This window comes from Propithecus coquereli, unplaced genomic scaffold (assembly GCF_000956105.1).
Source record: "Propithecus coquereli isolate 6110/MARCELLA unplaced genomic scaffold, Pcoq_1.0 Scaffold9, whole genome shotgun sequence".
Lineage (NCBI taxonomy): Eukaryota > Metazoa > Chordata > Mammalia > Primates > Indriidae > Propithecus > Propithecus coquereli.
The window spans coordinates 18,405,522-18,430,838 of NW_012155284.1; the positions used below are offsets into that span (position 1 = coordinate 18,405,522).

The following is a 25,317-nucleotide window of genomic DNA, read 5'->3' on the forward strand; positions in this document are numbered from 1 at the left end:
ACAATAATACCCACCAAAGTGAAAAGTCATGTATTTAACTTTAATGCTTAGATTTAACTATTTAAATCTGAAGGTCTTGATTGCATGCAGTGTTGCCTAAGCCTTATATAAAATGTAAGATTTGCAAAATTTATTTGTACTTGTTAATGACTGTCTAAAATCAAAGGCAAACCTCTCAGCATTTAGCTTTTGGAAGGCAATGCAGAAAGAAACATAATTCATGGATTTATATGTTTGCTATTAGATATTCCCCAAGTTGGGCAGGAACCAGAATCTGTATGTAAGTAAATTAAATGGTCCATTAAAATGTTTCAAAGCCTATCATGTTTTTTACCCTTATTTATATTTATAACTATAAATGCTATAATATTTACAACTGTATAATTAATCTTTGTGGGCATTTTATTACAGAGGCTTAATTCTTCAAAGTTTCAAGCCTTCAGGGAAACTGAAATTATTTCTTGAAAAAAAGTGAAACAGTTTGTCCCTCATTCCCAGACATGGATGTACAAGTTTGATTTACCCTCCTACCTTGATAATGTAATAGCACAAGAGAAAAGCAAAGGAGAACTCATGGACATGAAGAGCCACTAAGTAAATCTTTGGCTTCCCCTGTCTACTCTTGATTTGGTTCTGATTTAGTTTTGATTTACCCCAACATCAAAACTTCCTTACCCTAGTAGCTCTAAAACTTAAGAGCATATCAAAATTCCCAGAGCTGGGCATGGTGGCATGTGCTTATAGTACTAGCCACTCCACAGGCTGAGGTGGGAGGATCACTTGAGCCCAGGAGTTTGAATCCTGCCTGGGCAACATAGCAAGACCCCAGACCTTAAAAAAAAAAATTCCTGAGGCATACTGTGAAAAATGGAGACCAAGACAATGCTTCAGACCCATTGAATCAGAATCTTTTCCTGGGATAAAAAATGGAAGAGGGAATTGGTATTTGGATAGAATGTTAAGCATGGTGGCACATTCTGGATCTTAATAATACTCACGATCCTGAGGTATCAGACAGACACCTCTCCAGTGTATTAAGTGAAGCATATTTAAGATACACTGAATGAGATATCTATCTCATGCCACGGATACATCCACTTCTAAGCATTAGATAACACCAAATCATTCTGCAAATTTTAAACTGAGCTATGAAGACATGTTCACTGTTGGCTTATGCTATGTCTGTTACATGGAGCTACCCAAAGCTGTGGGCTTAATGCTTTCTCTTCTCTTACTCTGCTGGAAAACAAATTCAAAACAAGAAAGAGTGAAAGGCTCTAGTTTACACAGTTAACATTTTCATCTTAACCATGACCTAACTGCAGTAACTGTTGTCTAAATAATGCTTTTAACCATTTATATTTATGTAGCAGTGTCTCTTTTTGTTAAAATTAAATTGTCAAATTCAGTCTATTTAGGCAGGATGCAGGCAGCAGATGTCTACACTGCAGAGGTGATTAATTCAGCCTCTTTGGGCGGGACCTACAAAAGAATGTCATCTCCTACAGTTTTAGTGTTTGCTGTTAAAGCTAGGAAACATTAACTTGGTGGCTTACAAAGGCATTGGTACACCTGTCTTACAAGCTGAAAGCAAAATCCTGACATCGACTATTAGCACTGAGAGGGAAAAGGCAAGATAGCAAACTTTAGTGATTCAGACTCAAAAAAAAAGTCTTTCTTTAGAGCAAAAAGGAAAAGAACTAGAAGACTGCTGAAAAATAATGTGCACTGAATAAACACACACTTTAGAAATGCTTTGAATTTTAATCTTAATTAAATTCTCGTTTCAAGGTGGTGACTAACTAATGCCTTCATTTCAATTTACAACCTTGCTGTAGCTGAAACAGCCAGATCCTTCATCACTTTCTGTCCTCTATGGTCAGTCCATGTAATTCTACTGCCAAGATACTGTATAGTGTCCTCTCAGAGAGCTGTTAGAGAACAACCTGTTTTCTTTATGGTGTGGGCTAATGACAGAGGAAGCCCTGGCATACCCCAGGTTCTGCACCCCCAACAAACCAGCTTTCTTTCAGCTAAATGCCAAGGAAGTAAATAAGCAGCACTGTCATCGGCATATAACTCAAGGAACTCAAATAGACCTGTCAGGGTTTATGGCCCCTCCTCTATTATTTTCCTCTCTTCTGACTTTATTACTCATTTCTTACTATTGTTTAATTTACTTGAGGAATTCAATAGTGTAACTTATTCATGTACAGAAATAATGATGTATTTTATATGGATAAAAAGCAACAAAGTATTTGTACATTCTCCAATGCTTATTTAAAAATGCAGAGTATACACAGAGTGTATAACAGGTAAGTCACTTTCCATCACTAATCTAACAAATGTATTAATGATTACTTGTTACACAAATATAAATATTTAAATACAAAGTTCTCAGAAAGTCTTATTTTTCCATAATCCAACTATTCAGATTTATTAAAAGACAACTACTATGTTTGCAGGCTTTAAAAATAGTTTGCTCAGATTATTTTAAAAGACTTCTTAAAAATTGTCATTTTCCTCATCTTTTCACCACTGCCCTTGAAGACTCACAGCAACTGCTGCATCACAGTGATGGTGGTAACGGCAACTCGTATTTACTACTTCAACCATCCTGATCTTCGGAAATAGGCACTCTTTACTGTCCACATTTTACAATTAAGGAAACTGAGTCCTGAGGAGATTCAGTTACTTGCCCCGGGGTAACAAAGCTGGAAGGCAAAGGGCCAGTGTTCTAACGGGCTGTCGAGCTTCAACGCTGGAACTCTTAAAGACCCTGAAGAGTCCCACAGTGGGAGGTATGAGAAGCCCATGCGTGGGGCAGACAGGAATAATAAGCTCATCCAGCCAACACGGAGAGACTCAGGGGTCGGTTAAAAGACGGGGATGGGCGAGGAAACTGCACACAGCTGGCGGTAATCCTTTGTAAATTATGAGGGCTGGGGTGACTGAACCATGTGAGGGAAGACAAGATTTGGAGGTGAAGAGAGGAGGAAGGTTATTGGGCTAACAGTAACCTGGCTGTCTCTCCATTACCCTAGCAAATTCCTCATGGGCTAGAGATTTGTGATTTTTCCAAATTAAGAGATGTAAAATACTTCTTTCACCCAAGTGAAATGTAAAAACTTTTCACGTGAAGAAAAATAGTATCACATATACATGATCATAGATGTCCTCAATTTTTTCACAAAACATACTTAAATCATATTATGGAAAATCAAGTTTGGTTATAACTTAAGGGTTAAACTAATAACTTTGGGAGGGAATTTTGTGAGCAATGACAAAACCCAAATTATACATACCATTTGTTCTGGCATTTCCACTACTAAGAACCTATTATTCAAAAATATTTGCACAAATTCACACACAAACACACACACAAAGAATGGTCACAGCAGCACTGTATATCATAGGGGAAAATGGAAACAACTCCCTCAAAGTCATTCAGTAGGTTAACAGTTAAATATAAACAGCTACAGAATACACTTTTTTTTTTAATTTTTAAAAAATTTTTTTAGAGATGGGGGTCTTGCCCTTTCACCCAGCTGGAGTGCAGTAGTGTGATCAAAGCTCACTGTAACCTTGAACTCCTGGGCTCAAGCGATCCTCCTGCCTCAGCCTCTTGGTAGCTGGGACTACAGGCATGAGCCACCATACCTGGCTGATTTTTTAAATTTTTTTGCAAAGACAGAGTCTTACTGTGTTGCCCAGGCTGGTCTAGAACTTCTGGCCTCAGCCTCCCAAAGCACTAGGATTACAGGCGTGCCTGGGTTTAAAACAGTAATAGAAAGATTCGTACTAACATAATAAGATATTCATGATATATTGAAGAGAAAACAGCAAAGTGCAGAAAATGGTTTTTAAATTGTTTTTTATTTTAAAATTTCACATGTTATGTGTGCACATGTCTGTACATGTGTGTTCATGAAAAAAAAAGTCTCAAAGAATATAAACCAGGCTGTCAGCTGTGGCTGCCTTGGGAAGTAAGGGTGCTGTTGGCGGCTTAGGGAGCTGCTGGGAGTGGAGAACTAACGAGGACTTGCCTTTTTATACACTTCATATACGTCTATAGTACTATAATTTTCCCAACATGCATTCTTATTTTTTAAATTTTCTTTAGGTTTCACACTACTGCACTTTGAGATAGTATAGTTTAAGCAATTTTAATACTCTCCTATAGAATATATTTGTTAATTATATTGACCACCAGGAAATCATACCTTTTTTTCACCAACTGTTAGCACCAGAATGTTCTACGATAGAAAGGACATGCTTGTAATAACCAAATTATCTCCCTAGGATACTTGCAAAAACTGGTTGCTAATGCAAGCTCAATTACAATGAACACAACCATCCATAGGGAAATAAAAGGAAGAGGGATATGACATGAAGGCATCCACGAGATGACTCCAACTGTCACTTCCTGGTAGATATAGAACACGTACGTGTTCATGTCCTTAAAGAATAAACCTCCAAGTCTATATTAAGAACAAAACAGAATGAAAAATGATAGTGTTACTTTTTGTTTAACAAATATGAGTGCTTATTATGTCGTAAGTATTGTGCTTAGGGAGGCTATCAAGATACACAGGCCATAGTTTCAGCCCTGATGCAGCCTACAATCAAATGAAAATTAAGAGCTATGCAATGAAGATGGGACTGCTGAGTAGATTTGCCTGTTTATTTGCAAATATCTAGGAGAGCCTGAACAGACTGATATGACATAAGGTGGCTGTAATACAAAGGCATTCAGAGGCTAAGTTAAGCAGGACAGGTAAGCATGAATGGAATTCCTGGTCTTGGTTTTGTAAGAACCATACTCAAACAAATGGAAATGGAAGAACACCACATACATGCACACCTGGGTGAAACTGCAAGGAGGTACAGTACGGTGCAGAATGGCTCCTAGGTGCCTCCTATGTTTCCATAGATACATCACCAGCAAGGACACAGACTCAGAAGTAGAAGAGATCTTACATGTCATATGTTAACCCTCATCCGACATGTGAATAAATCCCCTCTGCATTTGGCTGACTGACATGGAATCTCTGAGCACATGACAGGGAAGTGAGGGATGAGTCCAGCCTACTTTGGAGATTGGCTCAGGCCCTGGGAGTGAAAGGATCACTGAAATGATCCCCCACTTCACCCCTTTCCTCTGTTCCAGCTTGGGGCCAATGCCATAGTTTCCCCTCAGTCTGTCCTTCTTTCTTATAGTCTGCCCTAGGGAGATCAGATCAGTAAAAAGAATAAGGACAAGAGAGAAAATAGAAGAGGAGGAACTAAGTGCCAGAATGTCAGGGGAAAGCAAGCTGACCTCCAACTCTAATATTACCCATTCCTCAACTGGTTTCTGCTCTCTTCTTAACTGTGAGTACTTGTAGATACTCCACATGAGGTAAGCTCCTTTATCTTTTTTTATTACACATGTATACATCTTATCAATAAAATTCTCCAAACACTGTGAGAGAAGATTATGAGTATTTTAAATATGAGAAAAAGTAAGTCCCATCCAAAGTCATGGAGGTAAAACGCAGTAGAGACAACACTGGCCTTCCAAACTCCAGATTTAAAGTTCAATGTTCAGTCCCTACACCACAATTTACCAATCTACAATACATCTCCTTTAACAGGAAGCATAAATGACAAGAAAAGGTCAAGTTGATTAACTAAGAGAGTGGGGTTAGTACTTAGAAATCAATAAATCTCTAGGTAAGTACTCAGCAAAGATACCAGCTTCTTTTTGTAAGAATATGGAAGCTTTTATGAGAATATAAAACTAAGAGCAAACAATTTTGCTTAAAAAATACAGAGCTACAACTGGCAATCTCCTTGGTGGGCCATTAACATGAACTATCTGACAACCACTTTTAGCATGCAGTGGTTAATTTTATAATCTAATTAAAATTATGTGGAAAATTTTATGAAAACACATAGAAATGTAAAAGGTCTACTGACAAGAACTGAACTATTATGATGACTAAGTCTATATTCCAACGACTTTCAGTGACTCTGTGACTAAGACACTAAGACACTAACCCATTCTGCCTAGTTTCTTCATCTACACACTATTGCAATTATACATTTGCAATATCCAGCTTACAAAGAAATTCTGAGTGACAATGTGCATGCAAGAGACCTGAAAAAGCTTTCAATTCCTCAGGTCAAAATTCTTTAAAAAATAAAATATTTCAAGATAATAAGGAAAAGCAACCAAACAGAATTTTAAGAAGCATTAGGATAAGTTCACAAGGAAAAGGAGAAAAACCTGCTGTTATCAACATATTTTGTATTCACTTAGAAATTATACTATACCTTGCTTCCAAAAAGGATTTGGATACGCTAAACCTCACCTTATGATACCAACTAATCAATTCTAAATCGTATCTTAACCCCATTTATCTAGCAAGGTGAAAGTGCTGCGCTTCCTTAGAGAAAAATTAAATCTTCCCAATATTTATATTCAGACATTTTTCTTAATGAAAAAATTATACCCACAAAACCATATAAGAAAGTACTGCATCAGAAACGGATGTAAAAAGAGAGAATGCCTTATGTACAGAGTTTGGAGGCAGGTGGGACCATGTAGTCAAACAATTGCAAAACATTTTTAATCCCACCCCCTACTAAGTCATTAATCTAACAGTTAAAATAAAACCCACCAGGGAGCAGATTTCCCATTTCATCACTTAAGGTCATGGCCTGCTTCCTACCTCTTCTTTTTTACCACTTGTCAAACTAGAACTGAAGGCAGGAAGGCAGCTCATGTAATTGGCCCATTTCCAGGCTGGGAGCAAATCTGATGATAAATTAAGTGACGAGAAAGCTGGTGGGATAAACTGCTCAAGTTCACTGCTCTCGTGAAGCTGCTCTCATACGCGAGCTATTTGAAAATCACACTGAGTCTAAAGCTAATTTGTATTCTGTCCTTGATAGTCCCTTAGATATCTTTTAATTTTAGAAACTATAAAAGAAATGTCATATGAACACATTTTCACATACAACTTTAGTGTACATCATTTCATTAGTCCCACATTTCAACATAGAGCTAGATTTTAAAATCTTTTAATAAGGAACTTTTGGGGCTGCTATCTTTCAAAACAAGCAAGACAAATGCAGAATAAGCAACTGATTATTGATATAGACCTTTGGTTAAACTAAAATTCATAGAACAAAGTGACCCTAACGGATTACATGACCTGGGGGCGGCGGGCGGGGAAGGAAAAAAATTCAATGCATAAAGGTTTGAAGAAATGGTATATCCTATTCTTCTGCCTCCACTGAACAATTTCATAAGCCACAAATAGGCTCCTGAGAAATCTCTGGGATGACTGTTAGCTGGGCTGAATCTTCACAAGGCAGCAAGATTCGAGACATGATATGACAGAGCAGAAGCCTACTTGAAAAGCCCTTGAATACATGCGCTTTTGGTGGCTTGAAGGTACTTCTGTGGCAGAATTGTTTACACTCCTGTTATTTAACACTGGCAGACTCTACCAAGTCAAATGCTTTATATATCTTGTGATAGCTACTTTAATAAAGCTAAGCCTGATATGGGGAGCACTAGAAGAAATATAACTACATGGATTTTCCTCTGACATAAAAACCATCTTAAAAGTATCTCAAAGCACCAGGAGATTTGTAAAAGAATGTTCACAGCAGCTCTACTCAAGAAAAGGCCCATCGACAACGGAATGGACAAATAAACAGTGGTATCCTCACACGCTGACTATGCCCGTGCTGTGCTGTCCCATGTGGTAGCCACTAGCCACGTGCGGCTAGTGAGCACTCGCAGTGTGGCTACAGTGTGATTTGAGATCAGCTGGAACGTGTGAAACTGACACTGGAGTTCAGACTTAATATGAAGAAAAAGTTAAATATATCAACATTTTTGTTGAATAAAAATTTATAAATTTGCGAGATCTATTAATATGAACGTGTTAAATCAACATTTTGGATATACTGAGTTAAAGAAAACATACTACCAAAATTACTTTTATTTGTTTCTTTTTACTTTTTGAAATGTGGCTATTAAAAATTGATCTCAAACTGCTTTCTTCAAACATATTTATATGCTGTATCAGCTAATGACTTTGAAGAAAACTTAAAAGAATAGGGTTGAATGACTTGTCCTATATCCCAAATCAATATAACTAAAGAAATGTAATGATGTTAGGTCCCTGAGCTGCACAGTCAAGACTGCATTACTTTCTTCAACATATTTTTATATATTTAAAAAATTATGTCCGAAAAATAAAAATTATGTCCAAATGTTTTAAAAGCACCAACAACCTATATTTTGGCAACATTATTTATCCTAGATTAATATACTATATGAAATAAGTGGTGGGTATATTTCTAAAAAGTTGTACATATATTCTTGTGAGGTGACATATTTTCCATGTATAAACACTTGATAAATGTATTTACAAATAAATGAGATAACGTGTTTAGTGCATTAAAATTTTAAAGGAAATCTTTTTTGTGATTTCTTATATAAAATATTATACCTGAAACTCTCTCTAAATAAGTTGTATTATTTTTCTAAAAATAATTTATTTTCTTAACATGAGGCAGCCTATCAGAAACCTTCCTGGAAAATAAATTTTGAAAGAAAATGGAAAAATTCTGAATATGCACCAGTTTACTGACAAGGGTGAATTAAATGACTTAATCACCTGTTTACAAGTAAATTGTGATGCAAAAAAGAAACAAACCAAGCAAACCACCATGGACATATTTCCAAAAAGACTGACACCTCCTCAAGTGTTTCACGTAACTAACATCTAGCGTTCAATGAAATGTTAGTAACTGTAAAGGAAGTATAAGAGCCAAGCTTTAACATGAGTGATTTTTCTGAGCAAAAAAGGCTTGCCACCTAACATGGTACACTTCAAAAGAAATGTTTTAGTATACAAAACTAAATTTTAAAATCTCTTTCAACTACCTACGAGCAATGCTGATGACCTATTTCACATTTAATTCATTTGTATGCAGAAGAATTGAATTTATAAATGAAAAAGGATTCAGAGAAGAAATTTATAGAGTCAATGTCTATACTCACCATGAACTTGGTTGATTTCTGAATTTTGGGAAAGAATTTCATCTGCTAATTTTTGAGCAGTTGGCAAAACTTCTGTGTGGTGCACTGTGATCAAATACTGTACAAACTTTTGTAGTTGGTCTCTATTCATTTGAAAGAGAGTCTCTGAAATGGGAAGATGCAGTTTGACCTGATCTGGCTTGCGGATGCGGTATAAAGACAATGCCACAACGTGGGCACAATAAAATATGTCCTTGTTTCCACAGCTGCAGGTCACTGAGGTAATCTTGCAACGATCAAAGCTGATGGCCACGTTGCAAACAGTTTCTGGCTCCGATTGTATTGCAGGTTCTGTCACTGTGCCGCTCAAGTGGAAACCTATGTGAAAGAAAGGGAGTGTTTAGCTTCTGCATTCAGATGCTATGAAATGCTCCAATTCTTTGAAATGTGTGGGACTTGACAGCAGCAAGAAAAAACATATGACAGCTTTTATTTTCAAGTAAAAACATTCAGGCCACCCCCTCCCTCCCCCCTTACAGGTAAAAACAAATGGTATTCAAAAGACATGCTAAAGTATTTTATGCAACCATATGAAAACATGTATTGCAGTATACCACCATCATACCTACAGGAAGTTGTTAGATCACAGCACTAAGAAGCCATCATTACTCTACTCTGAATCTCTTTTGGTACATAAGACAAAAATCTGCCAGATCAGCAGGATCACTGGTTTTCTTGTTTTTATTTTTTTAAGTAGACTCAGCCAGCTCAAGCTTTCTTCTCACAAAAGCCCTCTCCCTTTCCTCCACCTCTATTCCAGGGGGTCACCAGCTGGCTCCAACAACATTGCAACTCTGAGGGGATCCCTTTCACAAACTTTGATGAGAGAAATTTTTAAATTTCATAATCCTGTCTATAGCACATATAACATATGCCCTGATAGAAGAATTTCTATGAGCAGCAATTGCGGGAAGAACTGTAGAGTCCAGCAAATTTTCATACACACTGTAGTTTAAGTAAGTCATAGTGATTATTTCCTTCCATATCCCACAGAAAGGAAAACTGGTACAAACGTAAGGCTGTTACATACACATAGACCCACACACACACGATACAAAATCACCAAGGGGGAAAGGGCCTTAGAGGCCTCATATCTTAAACTTAGACCCATACAGGAATCCTCTACAAGCTCCATGACCAATGGCCATTTGGCTGCTGCTTGTAATGGCCCAGAGACGAAACACTCACCCCACCTGGGCAGCCATTCACCCTTGGACAGCACTAGCTACATCTTACAGCTGAAAACTGTAAGTTTCACAACTGAAAACTGCCTCCCACCACCACTGCCCACCAGTCAGTCCTGCTTGGCCAGAGGACAAATCCTCCACTTCCCTTTTCCCTAAATGCACGGGAAGGTTATCCTGAATTGTTGGGGGAGGAGGTGCATCCATTCGGTTCCACCCTCTCTCTCTGAAAGCCACATTCAGTGGCCAAGTATAATAAGCCTGAAGCTATGGGAAGGGGATCCAACCTCCAGGACTCAGATTTACCAAGATTTCAGTTGCCTGCTAGAAACTCAAATGCCACGAAGAAGAAGAAGCCCTTGGCTCGCTCTCAGCCTTCCACTTCTTACCCTGCTTTAGCAAAATTCATAGAGCTGGCCATTGTTTCTCCCAGTTCCCCTTCATTCTCAAAGACAAGGATCTTTACATGTGGGGAACTCTGGGAGAGGTGGTACACACGGACCTGCAGAGATGAAAGTTGAGAGTGACAGACAACGCCAAGAATTCACACATAGGACATCCAAACCCCACTTACTGTCTTCCCCCCACAGAGCTACCCAGGCCAGAGAGTCGGAAGAAACACTACTCACAAGAAATCTTTCAGAGTAATGTAATTCATTAGTCAGCAACATTTAGTGGAATTAGAAAAGTGTTGTAATAATTTTTATCAAATGAATCAATTAAAAAAGAGCATTCCCTAAAAACAAGTTACTATTATTGCTTTATGATAAGAAATGTTGAGAACTGTCATAGGATAACCTTTGGTTTTCTTCCACAAATACTATCCCTGTTTCAGAATGGATATTCTAGTCTCCTTTATCTCTTTTAATCAAGAACTTTTTCTGAAAAAACACAATTAAAGAAAGAATACATAGTAAATATATTCTTAAAATGTTTCAACGTCTATTTTCCCATGAAGAAAAAGTCACGTGAAAAAGTAAACATCCCAGCAAATCTCAAAAATGAAGAATAAGAGCAGTCTTGCCTAATATGGGCACTATAAAGTTACAACAATTAAAAATCATGGGACAAGCACAGATTAAGACAAAGAAATATCAATGGATCATGAGAAAGAGTCCAGAAAGTTCCCAAGTACATTCTGTACATTTAGTTCAAGGCAAACGCTGTTTTCCACCTGTCACATATATGCTTACACAGGGAAACCAGTATCACAATAGGAAAATAGTTATCATAAACTATTTAAATCGATTTCTTCCCTCTTAACACTATGATAGCTCTCCTTGCCCACCAAGTCAACGTCTGTATTTGTCTCTCCACAAAAGTGACATTGGAGGATTCTTCAAATCACAGGCAAAGCCAAGACAACTGAGGATCCAAAAGAGTTACACTAGTTGGTATTTAAAGAGTCAAAAGGAGATAACATAATAGGTGCTTCGAAAGAGACTGATTTAACTATCAAAGCAGAAGCCCTTGTGAAAACTCATGAAGTCTTTAAATAGTTTTTCAAAAATGACCTCTTTATTCATGTAAGTAATATATACAGTCACATGGTACAAGTCAGAAAAAAGTAAAGTATATTGAATCCTGATGTCATACAATTATGCTGGGAGAAAATTTCACATATTCTCCAATTTTGCTACTGAACATTTATTATTCTTGTAAAGTTTTTAAAAAGCAAAGTATAAAATACTGGGACCTCCAAAACAACTTATTCCAAGAGATATGGGATGGCACAAATAAACACATGTATGTCTTCTAGAATAACACTTCATTAATCTGGTATCAGCAAAGATTAAGGTGTTTCATGAATGTTCATTTTCCAAGTAACTCTAGATTATCTTTCAAGTACCCACACTCCTTTACAAATTCCAACCATTTTTGACAGAAATACTTCTTAACATTGTAAATTCTACCCCGCTACCCTAATCGGCTGATCATTTACGGGGTTACCATGTGAGTGGGGAAGGAGGCCCTATAACAGACAACTGTAGGTGGCAGTATGTTTAAAGTAGGCTCTTTCTGTTACTTTTTTCCACTACCAGCTATCAAGATGACTCCTACCCTATACTGTTAGCCTTTTTTATAGAAAATAATTTGCCCTCAGGTCAGCTGCATCTCCAGTTGACTAGCTTTGTGGCAGCTATTTAATGCTCGGAGGCCTATCTGTTTGGGGGGAAAGCGGTTTCCCTTACTTTTAGGTGAGAATGCTACAGGTGAGCGACTTTACCTTAAACACAGGAAAATTACAAACACACATAATAGGGAGCTGGTATACTGCTTTCTAATACTAAGCAATACTGAGTCACTACATAGGAATTCCACCAGGCCTTACTTCAGGATTGTATAGTGGTGTATTGTGAACCCTCCAACTTGAGAAACCTCCTTTGAAATTCCACCAGCTCACTCTCTGTGGGTCCTAAATCATACCAAAGCACCTACAGGAAAAGCAAGGAGACCATTCTTCCTGCAACAATCCCAAGAAGGTTGTAAGACATCACCTCCCACCCCAACCACCACCTGCCCTACACCCCAACATGTCGTATCTCTTAGGTTTTGTTTCAAAACAAAACAACGTGCCTGAGAAGGGATTTTGCCTTTCTGGAGTTCCGACAAACTATGCTGACCAGCTGTTTTAGGACTGCGAATGCAGACTCTTCCTCTGGGATAGTCAGCAGTCCTATGTAACAGAACTGTGCACACGCAAAGGGACAATCCCGCACTCACTGGTAAAACATACATGATTAACTGCAGAAGGAAAGCTGAAGAAATTATAAAACCTTTTCTTAAAAATACATATTTATTTCACTTGGCAAAATATAATCTGTGAAAGTTAACCCCACAAGAGCAAACTTCACAGGGCAAACTGTTTTATCATCATGCTGTCAGAAGAACCCAATAAAATGTTAGTATCCACATTCTCAATCTGCAGAACTGAAGACTGAGAAACACAAACCAAGGCATAGCATCATACAGTCCTTGGGAATACACTTTGGTTCAGATCAGGTTCTGCCACTTAAATGCTGTGGGCCTTGCACGTGTTAAATATTTAACCTCTCTGAGTCTTACTTCATTTGTGTGCAAAATGTGGCTAGAAATACCTCCTAGGGTCGTTTTGGGAATGAAAATGAAATAACATATGTAAAGCACCTGGCACCTAGTAAAAGTGCTCATTAAATTTTATTTCCCTTTCCTTCCCTTCTCAGCTGGAGAAACAGGGAGGGGTGTCGAACACATTCCCTTCCATCCATAACGCTTTCTTTTTCTAAGCTACTGGAATCTTGAAGGGAAGAGTTCTAACTCACCAAGTAGTGTGGAAAATAAGAGGGATCGCTGAGAAAGTTTGAGGTGAGTAGGGCGACACTAGAAGAATAGCTATTTGATGGCAAAAACAAAAAACTTCAGAGTCATTTACACCTTTGCTTAACCCACCCATCTTTCCCCATTTGCCTATTGTGCCAACTCACAGATAGTTAATTTTGTGAAAGAATGTTATTTCCACACACATAGACACTAGAAAGTATTAGAAGAGAGGTGTGGTTTTTTTTTTTTTTTCCAGTAACCATATATAGTTCTAAAATGTTATAATACAATGATTCTCAAAGTGTGGGCCTGGGACCCCAACCCCCCAGGTCCCCAAGTCCCTTTCAGAGAGTCTACAAGATAAAATTTTGTTTCATAATTCTATCTGGACATTATTGACTCTTTAAAATCTCTTTCATGAGTGTACAGTTAGTTTTCCACAGGCTACATGATGTGTGATGTTGTAACAAACCGAACACGGAGACAGATAGGAAAAGCCAGCTCTCTTCTATTAAGATAGACGTTAAAGGAAATTTGCAAAGATGTAAAATAATGTCACTCTTTTCACTAACATATTTTTTTGTTTTTGGGGACCACACTTGTTCATAAAGCTATGTTATTTATGATAGCATTAATTTATTACTGTTATTTAATAAACATTTTAATTTCTTCTCAGTTTTAATTTCATACATAGTAAATATCAATCAATGTATTTGCATATAATCCTCATAAGCAAAAGCACTATGGGCTCCTCCATTATTAAGAGACCAGAAAGCTGAAGAACTGCTATTATAATGCACTGCCAAGACACAGAAGAAATAACTCCCTTTCTCTAAATTGTCTTTGATGTGGCATTATTTACATGTGGATTTACAGTAGGTCAATAGTTAATAAGACCCAGTGGATAAACAAGATAGAGGCAAATTTCTCACAAGGGAACATATATTCAAATCATCTACATTAATTTCACATTAACAAAAATTAAGATTTCTAGAAAGTAAATATTTAATTCTTCACTGATACTCCAAAATAAGCTTTTCTTGAATAGTTATTTTTCATATCTTAGATTAAGTTTTACTTGCATTTTAAAGGAAACAAGGACACTCATGCTATCAGACTGGAAAGAAAACTACTTTAAAATACACAAAAAATTTCTAAAGGTTGGCCATTTTGTGCATATATGTGCATGTGCTCACTTAACTGAAAAATGGTTATAAACTCAAAGCATTAGAAAATTTCTAAGCTAAAATAATCTGGCAGGCATGAAATAAACATGCACAGTAGAAACCATTGCTTTCATGGCACATTCTTTTCAGAAAAATATGCGCCCTGTGCATGAGGCACTCAAGTAACATATTCTTTGTTGAAAAAGAATTTAACAGAAGCACTGGTGTAGTGCTTACACAAATACATCTTTCACCCTTTTCCTAAATAAAAAGAACCCTCGGGGAAATTAAAGGCAGAAACCAAGGCAATGTAATGTTATGGCTGAAAGGGTGGCAAGGCCTGTGAGAGGTTTTTCTGTAATTTTTTAAAGCCAAGTCTAAAAATGCAAAAGTGTTAACGTTTAACACTCTCATGACAATTTATTCATTGGTTAACTAAACCCACTATCTTGGCTAAATGTGTAGTAACTGATACTTGATTATTTGGCCCTGGTAAAATAGATAAGTTAATCATTGCCCCCAAAAACCTACCTTTTACCTTTCCTAACTCTGAGAACTACTACACACAATCTAACATCCCACGATGCAATGATGAATGTTAAAAACAAAAAGTTTTAATTCAAATCATACACAATTTCCAGATCAGCAGTACAGACAATATAAGGGCCCAATATGGAGACAATAAAGGCAATTCAAAAACCAACTTGTCTAAAATATAATATTCCTTCTTCAACTTCATAATTTTCTCAAAGGGAAATCCTAAATTAAAGAGACTGCATCCTGTGAGCTGGTTAATTAAATCTTCTAGCCCTAATTTCTAATACTAAGCTTAAACAGCTTATAGAAAGACATTAGGAGATTTTGCCAGCAATCACTTAATAAAGCGGTTTCCATCTTTTGGAAAAATTATTTTTTAAAGGAAAAGCTTTATTTTAAGTCCACCTTAAAAAAGTCTATTTGTAATAGAATCAGTCCCACACTTCATTAATATTTGAGAGAAAGACAATGGCAAATTAATGCAAAGGCCAGACTGTAAACCACAGCACACCATATAAACAACATAAAAATTTACGGAGCATGCATTGGATGGGCCCAACCAAGAGTTCCCAGCGGCATTCTCAGGTTTGTTTTCTAGTTAATGTGGATTCTTACACTATTTCATACACGGATCCATATGATCAGAATACTTGTGTTAGATATGAGTAGCATTAGTGCCATAGATAGATAATTTAATATTATCTTTGAAAATAGGACACTTATCTGCTAATTTGACTATCTGCAGTGGGTACCTAGTTGTAGCAGTAGTTTAAGGGGAAAGTGTTGGATTAAAAAAAAAAATCATCACTCCATGTCATCCCAAATCCTGAAGTACAATATATAAGGGTTCCCCACCACCACCACCATTACCATCGAGTAATTTTCTAGAATGTATTTATATTTTAACGTGCATATTTGAGGGAAACAATCATTGCCCAAGCCTCAGATTCTGGGTGGGCAGTTGGTGGGGGGCGGGGGGGTCAGGGCGAGGGAGATAAATTTTTCTTCTTTTTTTTAAGTCAGCAAACCCTAGAATGCGTGGTAAAAAATTGAGTTCTTTTCACTCCACAAAATGCTTAGGAATATAAATTATACACCCCAATCTTTTAAATTTAAGCTGCCTTCTCTGATGCCAACCTTTTCTAATATAAGCAAAGCAGCTCTGGCCTTCTACCTTTCTTAAAGTTGGGGACAGCCCTGCAAGCCCTTCAGCAGCCTGCAGAACCTCTACTGCCCCCACCCCAGTTCAGTGCTCCTTCCTTTCCCCCTCACTCCAGCCTCTCACTTGGGCCCCCAACTTCTAAAGTGCAGATGAAGTTTCTTAGAGCCCTTTGGTGCCCAAACACCAACTCTTAGCACCTCTGCACACCTTTGTCTTGCCTCCCAGGGCCCAGGTCTAAATGAGGAAGATCAGAAGATCCTTTTACCTATTTATTTCCTGTTGTTGCTCACAGCAAAACAACCTTTGGAAATGCTTGGCTGTTTGCTTCAGGAGCAGTGGTAAAGGGAAACTGGAGACTAATTCTGTTTACCAGAGCCAAGAGGTAAAGAGAAGAGTGAGGGGAGAATGCAGGCCTCAGTAGCCAAATCTTCCACCCACACCCAGAAGCCTGAACCCTCTCCCTAACATGAGCCCCCACATTTTGGCCCTAACCATTCCTAATGCCTTGTCCCATGCCCAGGCTCTAAACCACTTAGTTCTCACAACCATCCTACAAAGTAGGCATCCTATTCCCCTTTTACAGGTGAAGAAACTGAGGTTCTCTAGGAGAGGCAGTGGTGGAACACATTCTGCATTAAGTAGGACTCTGAAGGACTGGAAGGAACACAGAGTTTCTACAATTCAAACAATAAACTTGTACAAATAAAACCTTTCCACACTAACACATAAATGATTTAAAAGGACAAGGAGAGGCAAACTAATAGATTCAGACATTTGAGTACAACACTGCTAGGGTTTAGGACCCTTAGAGGCAGGGCTGTCTTTCATCTCTGTAGCACAAGGATCCAGCACAGCTCTTAGAATAAGCCATGCCCTTGAAAGTATATCCAAAGGAACTCATGGGGTTCCCCCAAGCAATGCCCACCCTGCACTGTAAAAGTCACAAATAACTAAATGCTTTGGCCCTAAGCCCAGGATACTTTAGACTATTTCTGAGAGTCCACTCCTCTCCTACACTCCGAGTTAAGGTGGAAGCTCAGAGATAGCAGAGGTCTGTGGCATCCGGGTCACACAGGACTATTTTGGAGGAGGTACTCAAGAAAAATTTGTGAAAATGAAAGAACACACAAACACTCCCGATATATGGACCATATAGGTCGGTGGTTCTCAAACTGGCAATATGCATCAGGATCATCTGGAGGGCTTATGCTAACACAGATTGCTGGGCCCCCCAAGTCCAGAGTTTCTGATTCATCCCAGGTGATGCTGACACTGGGGATACAGGGACTAAAGTTTGAGAACCAATGACCTGGATAATTAGGATTACAGCCGAAACAACGCCTTTCTAGTCCAAATATATCCAAGTAATCACAGTAAATGGAACAGTGAAGAATATATAACTTGTAATATAAAAAATATATACAATTTCTAGCTTATTATGTAACCTAATGTTACATATTATGTTACATATGATGTTACATATTATGCTTATTATGTTCCCATTCCAAAAAGTCACCTAGGGGATATAAAACTGGTCTGAGCATTACAAAAATAAAAATAACACTTTACAGTAACAAAAATTGTTACTATCTTAATTGTTAATACTTATATCTATACCATCCTATTTTAAGTAAAACCCTCGTTAAAAATCTAAATTAAAATATAAGGATGTTTAAATGGTTAATCAGAGAGCATTTACTTTTGCAAAGAGATCGTTTTACAACATTCCTGGGATTCCTCATAATTGATGGTTTTGTGTGTATTAGAAACAATTCAATTATTGAAAAAAAAAAAACGGGCAACTATTTTACTAACACATTTTTTGCCTGAGGCAAATTGTACCCTACATAAGAAAGTCAGAGGCAATAGGATGCAGGATAGCACAAGGTGGAGAAGGATTTTAGACAAAATTAGAACCTTCTAAAACGAGATCAATCTTCCTTCAAGCTCCATCACCATCTCAGTTAAATGACTTTAGGCAAGTAACTTAGCCTTAGCCTTGATTTTTTTCATCTGTAAAAGGGATAATAACACCTACCTTGCAGGGCTATTGCAAGGACAAGAACTGACTTATGTAAACCACCACGATTCCTTTTATGGAATGCCTGCTATCATCATCACTGTAATAGAAATGGCACATGCTCTGGGAAGCCTGGCATTTTCAACACGCGCACTAAAACCCTAGCCTGTTAGCGTGAGTGCACATGCTGTGGGAAATGCCAAGCTCCCAAGAGCATGCTGGCATTCTATTACAGTAATGGACAAGGGTTAGAATATACTAACCTATATTCTAAAATAGTCATACTTCTAAATTAATAGAACTGTTATCATTTTTTTCTTTCGTTCATATTTTACATAGCGCATTTTTAAAATGTGATTTGATTCCAAACAGGAGAAAAAAGAAGGGGATTTAGAAGACTTAATTTTGCCTCAAAATAATTTTTAGTTTCAATAAGTAAAAGAAATGTTTCACTCTTCCCCTTGAAGATCTCTCTACTAAAATATAAAACATCCCTTTTTTCCCTAATGTTTGCCTTCCACGTGAGGTACATAAAATTATTTTTATAGCTCAAGTCCATCTCGTCACTGAGCTGAAGACTAATTGAAAGTTGGAAGCAACAGTAAGACGTGCAATTCTGTTGTGGGGGAGAAAAGTGACCACAGCTTCTCGCTTTCAGTAATTTATGGCCCAACAAGCAAAGTGAAGTCAGAGCTCCTGCTCTCCTCAAAGAATCCCAAGGAACACTAGCTCCTGCCAGGACTGTAAATTATCGTGATTTCCCTTGCTGTGGAGATGGAGCTGAGAAGAAACTTCTCTCTGGCGGGGGTGTATGTCCTTTAAGAACAGTGAGGTAGGTGTATTTATACCATAGACTTTTTTTCTTAAATACATTAATGATAAAAGAGAGCAAAGAGACAGGTCATCTGTTCGAAATGTGGATAAAACTTACTAAATCATTCCTGCCCGTATCTTAGAGCACTGTAATTACAGGTTATTTTTTATTTTCCTTGTTTTAGTTGGTGTGGGGGAAGTGTTTTTTCCTAAAATTTCTACAATGAACACATACTACTTATGAGGAAAAACAGTGCTTTCACTAACATTGAAAAACGTGCTCCAAGTCTTCCTAAGTAAATAATTTGAAATATAAATGATTTCCAGCACATATTCTGGGAGCCTGGTAATAACCACATGCATAGTGCAAACACTGATGGTCATCAATGCAGCTTTACCTTACTGATCGGCCCAGCCTACTAGAGAAACAGGACACTCCAAGGCTCTCCTTAACCACTGGATGCTCAGCCCACCTTAGGGTTTAGCCACAGTCTTCAGAAACAAATGGACTACACAACTCAAAGACAAGGCACAGAGAGACTGGGCTGTTGATGCTAATTTCAGCCAACATCTAATTTTAGCCCCAGGGGCAAATTACTTAATATCTATGTCTTGTTCCCTCTTCTTTTCTCATTTATTAAATAAGGGAAAGAGACATTAGATGATTTCTATAATATTATGGAAGTAAGCGGCAGTAATGGAGAGCCACTCATGACAAGATAGGGGTGGTAGCTGGCATACTCACTCATCTGGCAACGAGACTTTTGACCTGCCCTGGCTACTGCAGGCTTGAATCAATGGTCATCTTAAATGACCTGGCAGCTTTGGCTCAGAAAAGGAAAGAGAAAAAGAATATATACTGCTATAACTGTAATCATATTTATGTCACTGGCATTTGGGGGAAATTTTTTAAAGCTCTGAAATTCAGTATGAAAGCAAGTAAACATTTAGTTTTTTACCTACATAATTTTTACCCATCTGCCTAAAACTGGGATTCTTACAGCATTATATCTTTTTGTTGTATTCTACATAGCTGGTAAAACTTCCAACTGTATAAAAAATCTCAGATTGCATAAATATAAGTAAGGTTTAGCTATGTAAAACATATAAAATACAGAATAAATAATACAGAAACATAAAAGAAAGCCCGTTTAAAAATGGAATAAAACCAGTGGATCATCTTGTCTGCCTGTACACCTAAAAGGATGTATTCTTTCTCACATTATCCATTATACACTATGAACATGAGTGGCCATACCAATCAACAACCACCTCTCTAATCCCCTGCTTGGTAACAGGAAGCGTACAAGTCTCCAGGGAAGCATCCATGAATAACACAGGGTTCCAGTTCCGAGAACTCACCAGATTATTCAACCATTTAAGTTAAGAAGTTAGATTGGAACTGGATCCAGAAATAAGTAAGAAGAGATAATACCTAATACAATGTAAATTTTTAAAAATAAGAAGAGAAACAGCCTATAGACCCCCATTTCCCAAACTGTTTTATGTATGTTAACACAAGGGGAGGAGTTCCCAAGGTCATATAAATTTGGATTAAGCTGCATCTAGCACCACTCTTTTGAAGATTCAGAAAGCACATGAGAATGGTAACTGCTCTAAGAACTCACACAGTAACGGGACTCCTACTAAACTCTGTATACTAGAACTTTAAAGAAGAATGGTAGTAAAAGGTCTCTAGGAGTTCACCTGGACATGAGGGAATTAAAGGCTGGAGATGCCTCATTATCAATATCCCCCGTCCATTGTGAAAGAACGAATTATTTATTGGGAAAGGTAAGCTTGTTGAAAGTCAATCTTCTTACAATGCAATACAAAAGAAAGTACACCAGTGCTGTGGTTATTTGCATCACAACTATAGTCAAAAGTTCATCTGCCATACTGTCTATTAGAAATATCTACTAATATTTGATTAAACAAAATACCACACGCTCTTTATCCACATGGTTGATATAAGTGTTTACAATATTTTATATCCAAATCCTTGAAACTTGAGTGGCAACACTTAAATATCTCTTCGTGGGAGGACCTCAGAGAGTCTAACGTTGCAAATGCTGCATTAGAGTCTATTTTATAGTATGATGAGAGAGATGGATCCATGGCCCTATGAAAAAAGAACTATTAAAATCTTGTGGCACTTAGAACAGTGCCTAGCATATGATACACACTCAATATTTATTGAGTAATCGAATAAATGAATGAATGAAAAAGTAAAATTTTTATTTAATAAGAGCTTAAATGAAATCTAAAATACTACAGCAGATTGCTCTATTGTGGGAAGCTGCAAGATAGCAAAGTCTGAAAACGAATGATCTATTTGCCTTACCTAGCAAGCATATGTGAAGGAGTAGTTACTGAGAATTAAACTCTAATTATAGATAATATCCCTAATTAAAAGTGTGACTTTTTTAAAATCAAACAAAAATACCACTAAATACTATGTTATACTACTATACACAAATAGGAATTTGTTTTTATTTATTTATTGTGAAAGCAAAGCATTTATAAAGTAAATGAATTTATAAAGTAAATGATATATTCCATTTTATCCTAGAAGAGCATTTCTATTGGATACTGGTGATAACAACATTACAGAAAAAAATCAGAAAAATTCAGCTATTGGCCTAGATAACCACAATTTTCATTTCAATATCAAATAATTGTCAAATAAAGTTATTTATGAATATTGATGATCTTATGTTGCTAAACTTTTGAATTTAAAAAAATTTACCATAGATAACAGAATCCCTATGCCAAATTTTTGACTACTGTTCTTTTTTAACAAGAAATGTAAACCCAAATGGTTTCAAATGTGAAAGAGTGCTAATTAATAGCAATTATGTACACAGTGTCTTAGGTTTCAGAATCAAAATATGTGTCTGAGGAATGGCAGTATAAATGGAATGAGAGCTGACCTGGGAAAGAGACTTGAGTTTTAATCCCAGCTCTGCCACTAATAATTAGCTGTTTAACCTTGAGTCTTTGGCCTCATTTTCATACCTGCAAAAGGCAGCTAAAGGACTGGATCAGTGGTCCCTTACCTTCCTTTTTGGGGAGAGGTGGTAGTCACAGATCCCTGGAGAATCTGAAAAAGGGCAATAGATGCTCCTCCCAAATATACACAAAATTATGCAAAGTATTTCAGACTTTAGGATCTCTGTTATCTACTCATTTATTTAGGTTAAGGGCATCCTTACAGATCTCCCCATGGATCCTAAAACTCTAAAATCTCTAGATTCTAAATAAGTCAAAAGCAGCCAAAATATACATATTCGCATTTAAAATGCAAGGTGAAAACCTAGACTTTTGCCTCAGATTATTTTTTTCTTTGGTTTGAAATGAACTTTTGAAGATATTCTTTAGAATTAATTTTATTGTATTTAAAAATGTATCTTCAGTATATTTCTAAGTCATTAGAAATATGGAATATTTAGGGGCAACTGGAATACTTATCCTAGTATCCATATACTTGGAGGCAAATATACTTACCCAAATTCAAAGGGACTATATTATCCATTCTTAAGAATAGGGGACTTATTTAAATATGGCCCACATAATATGGGGAATCAAATGATAAATAAGAATGACTCTAGAATGGGTTTTCAATAGGAATTAAAGGGGGAAAAATAAGAAATAACTGGAAGAACGTTTACAATCTAATGATTGATTACTACCCTATTTCATCATAAAATTAAAAAAAAAACATTTTAAATACAGACAAAAATATAGTACTTCAACAACATAAGATACCAGTCAAAAGATGTGTGGGCCATTTCTTTAATCAATCACAACTGTTATGTTCATAAAAGCTGCTTTAATTGCCTAAAATATAAACATATTGAATATATGGTCAGGGAAACTCCGCAGTTAAAAACAAAAATAAAACAAAACAAAAACTGCCTGAGAACTAAACTATGTGGCTAGTTTTCAGGCTCTGGAATTATGAGAAAAGACAAATGGCCATACATTTATAAATCAAACACATTAGCTCAACAAATGTTTCATAATAGTTCAAAGTAATTTCTCTGGCAAAGTATGAACTCCGTTATTTGAGATTGAAATAGATTTGCTTCTTCTTTCCAAGGTAGAAAAGTAGTCATGTTGTAAAGGGCTAATCTCCAACAGAAATTTATTTCCCTGCTTCAGAAACCTATTATATAAATGCTAGGATTGTAAAATATGATAGAAGAAGAGCAAAGACACAATAAATGATAGATACAGCAGTATCTTACTGGTCTGTTTCTGCTCTTCCATTTCTCTCTCCTTCTCTTAACATTTGTTCTTTCAAATTCTTTCCACACGTTCAACCTCTACTGAACACTTTTGTACCTTGCCTCTTTCCCTTATCCTTCACTCCACTATCAAAGTTACCTTTATATCCACAAGCAAAGCAGGAAGAAATCCATTTGAAAAGGCTAAGAGAATCTCTTCTTGTAGGAGCTGTATTCCCCAGTAACTCCAAACTCTACCTGGCCCAATTCTAAACTAGTTGCGAACATCTGCAGTTACTCCAAGAATAAAGTGTTTTTCTTTGTGGGGGTGGCTCTGCAGATCTACTAGGAAGACAAGCCTAAGTTTACAAATTTTTTTTTTTTACATACCAAAATTCAGCATTTTGTTAAACAAGAAAGTAAAAAAAATCTAGCCAGACTAGAGAATAATTAGCCTTAAAATATTTTCTAAGAAACTAGAGAATCCCACTTCGTTCTCTTTGATGATTCTCCTGAAACAAATTTTGATTTTTCTAAATAAATGGGTAAAAATTACATAGACATTCTTTTTGAGAAGGCCTCTGATCCATAAAATCTTTTTGTGAAATTTAATTCTCCTGGTGGAACAATGACAGCCCTACTAATGATAAAATTTTTAAGGGAGAAAATCCAAAATGAAAGGTTGATACCTTACGGGAAGACTAAGCGAGCACAATGAGATTAAATAAGGATCCAATTTTCAGGATCGTGTCTTTACTAACCAATAGTACCATATGCACAAAAACTTTGGTTCTCAATAATTCTGAAGAATAAAAGGTTCGGCGTGAATAACTAAGGGAAGGTTTATTCTAAAAACCAGCATTTTCATTTTACCAGGTTGAAGAAAGTCTTTTGGAAATGTATCAACACTTCCCTAGCTTCCTAAACAGTAGTGGGGGAAAAGAATCTAACTTAACACTTGCTTGATGACTCAAGGTTATACCATTATGAACAATTTCCCATACTCTGTCCTCCCAGTAATGCCCTCACAGCCCCACTCAGCTGGGTTACTTTTACAGTGCTCTGCACTTCCCTGCTGGCCAAGGGCCTGTCTCTTCTCGCTTACTCTCTCCTTCCTTGCAGAAATCACATGTCCCTTCTCATTGATGACATTTTGCTTAATAGATCCATTCCCTCTGGTTCTTCTAAAATGCTGGTTTTAAATTTTCTAGTTGTTCAGAAACTAGATAATCTTAGTTTTCAGAGCTGCGTATAAATAAGAGTAAATGAGGTCTGAATATAGGTCTGAGATTTTCTTCTGAGTTTAGGCTTAAGCTTTAGTGTTGGGATACTGGTGAATTTAGCTGGGCAGCTCCACGGGCCCTTCCTCTGTCCTTGTTCCATCGTTCTCAGTTGTATCCCAGATAGAAAATAAAAGAATCATTTGAGAAGAAGAATATATTGTTTTTCAAGTTTTCCACAAAAGTCCCAAGAACCTGAAAAGGTAAACTCTAATGTTACTTTTCATTACTAGAAAAATATGCTGTGGTACATGTCTTTAATCACAACTAGCTGTATTAACAAGAAAGAAAACTAATTTTCTTACCTGTCACCATATGAATCTCACTTTTCTCTCAGGAGGAAAAAAATGGCTTTGAGAATGAACTATTTGAGTCTAACGTAAGAAAGTTATACTTTTTTTTCCCAAGACAAATACCTATTTAAAAAACAAACATGCCCAGGTCTCGGTTTCTAAAAACCATTCTCCAATAAAAGGAACCAAGGCTCCTTGGAGAAAAGGCTGATTCTAGGGCTGGGACA

The 25,317-nt window shown here is 36.9% G+C and overlaps 1 protein-coding gene across 1 annotated transcript in view; it reads right to left on the bottom strand.

Moving 5' to 3' along the window:
* The window catches only part of ZSWIM6 (zinc finger, SWIM-type containing 6), a 67,711-nt gene extending 57,214 nt beyond the window's left edge, over positions 1 to 10,497 (bottom strand). The window contains exons 1-2 of the mRNA XM_012664509.1: positions 10,398 to 10,497; positions 9,068 to 9,424 (exon numbers count right to left, since the gene is read on the bottom strand). Coding sequence (XP_012519963.1) covers positions 9,068 to 9,424; positions 10,398 to 10,497 — 457 coding nt within the window. The remainder of the gene's footprint in view (positions 1 to 9,067; positions 9,425 to 10,397) is intronic.
* Positions 10,498 to 25,317: the final 14,820 nt, after the last annotated feature.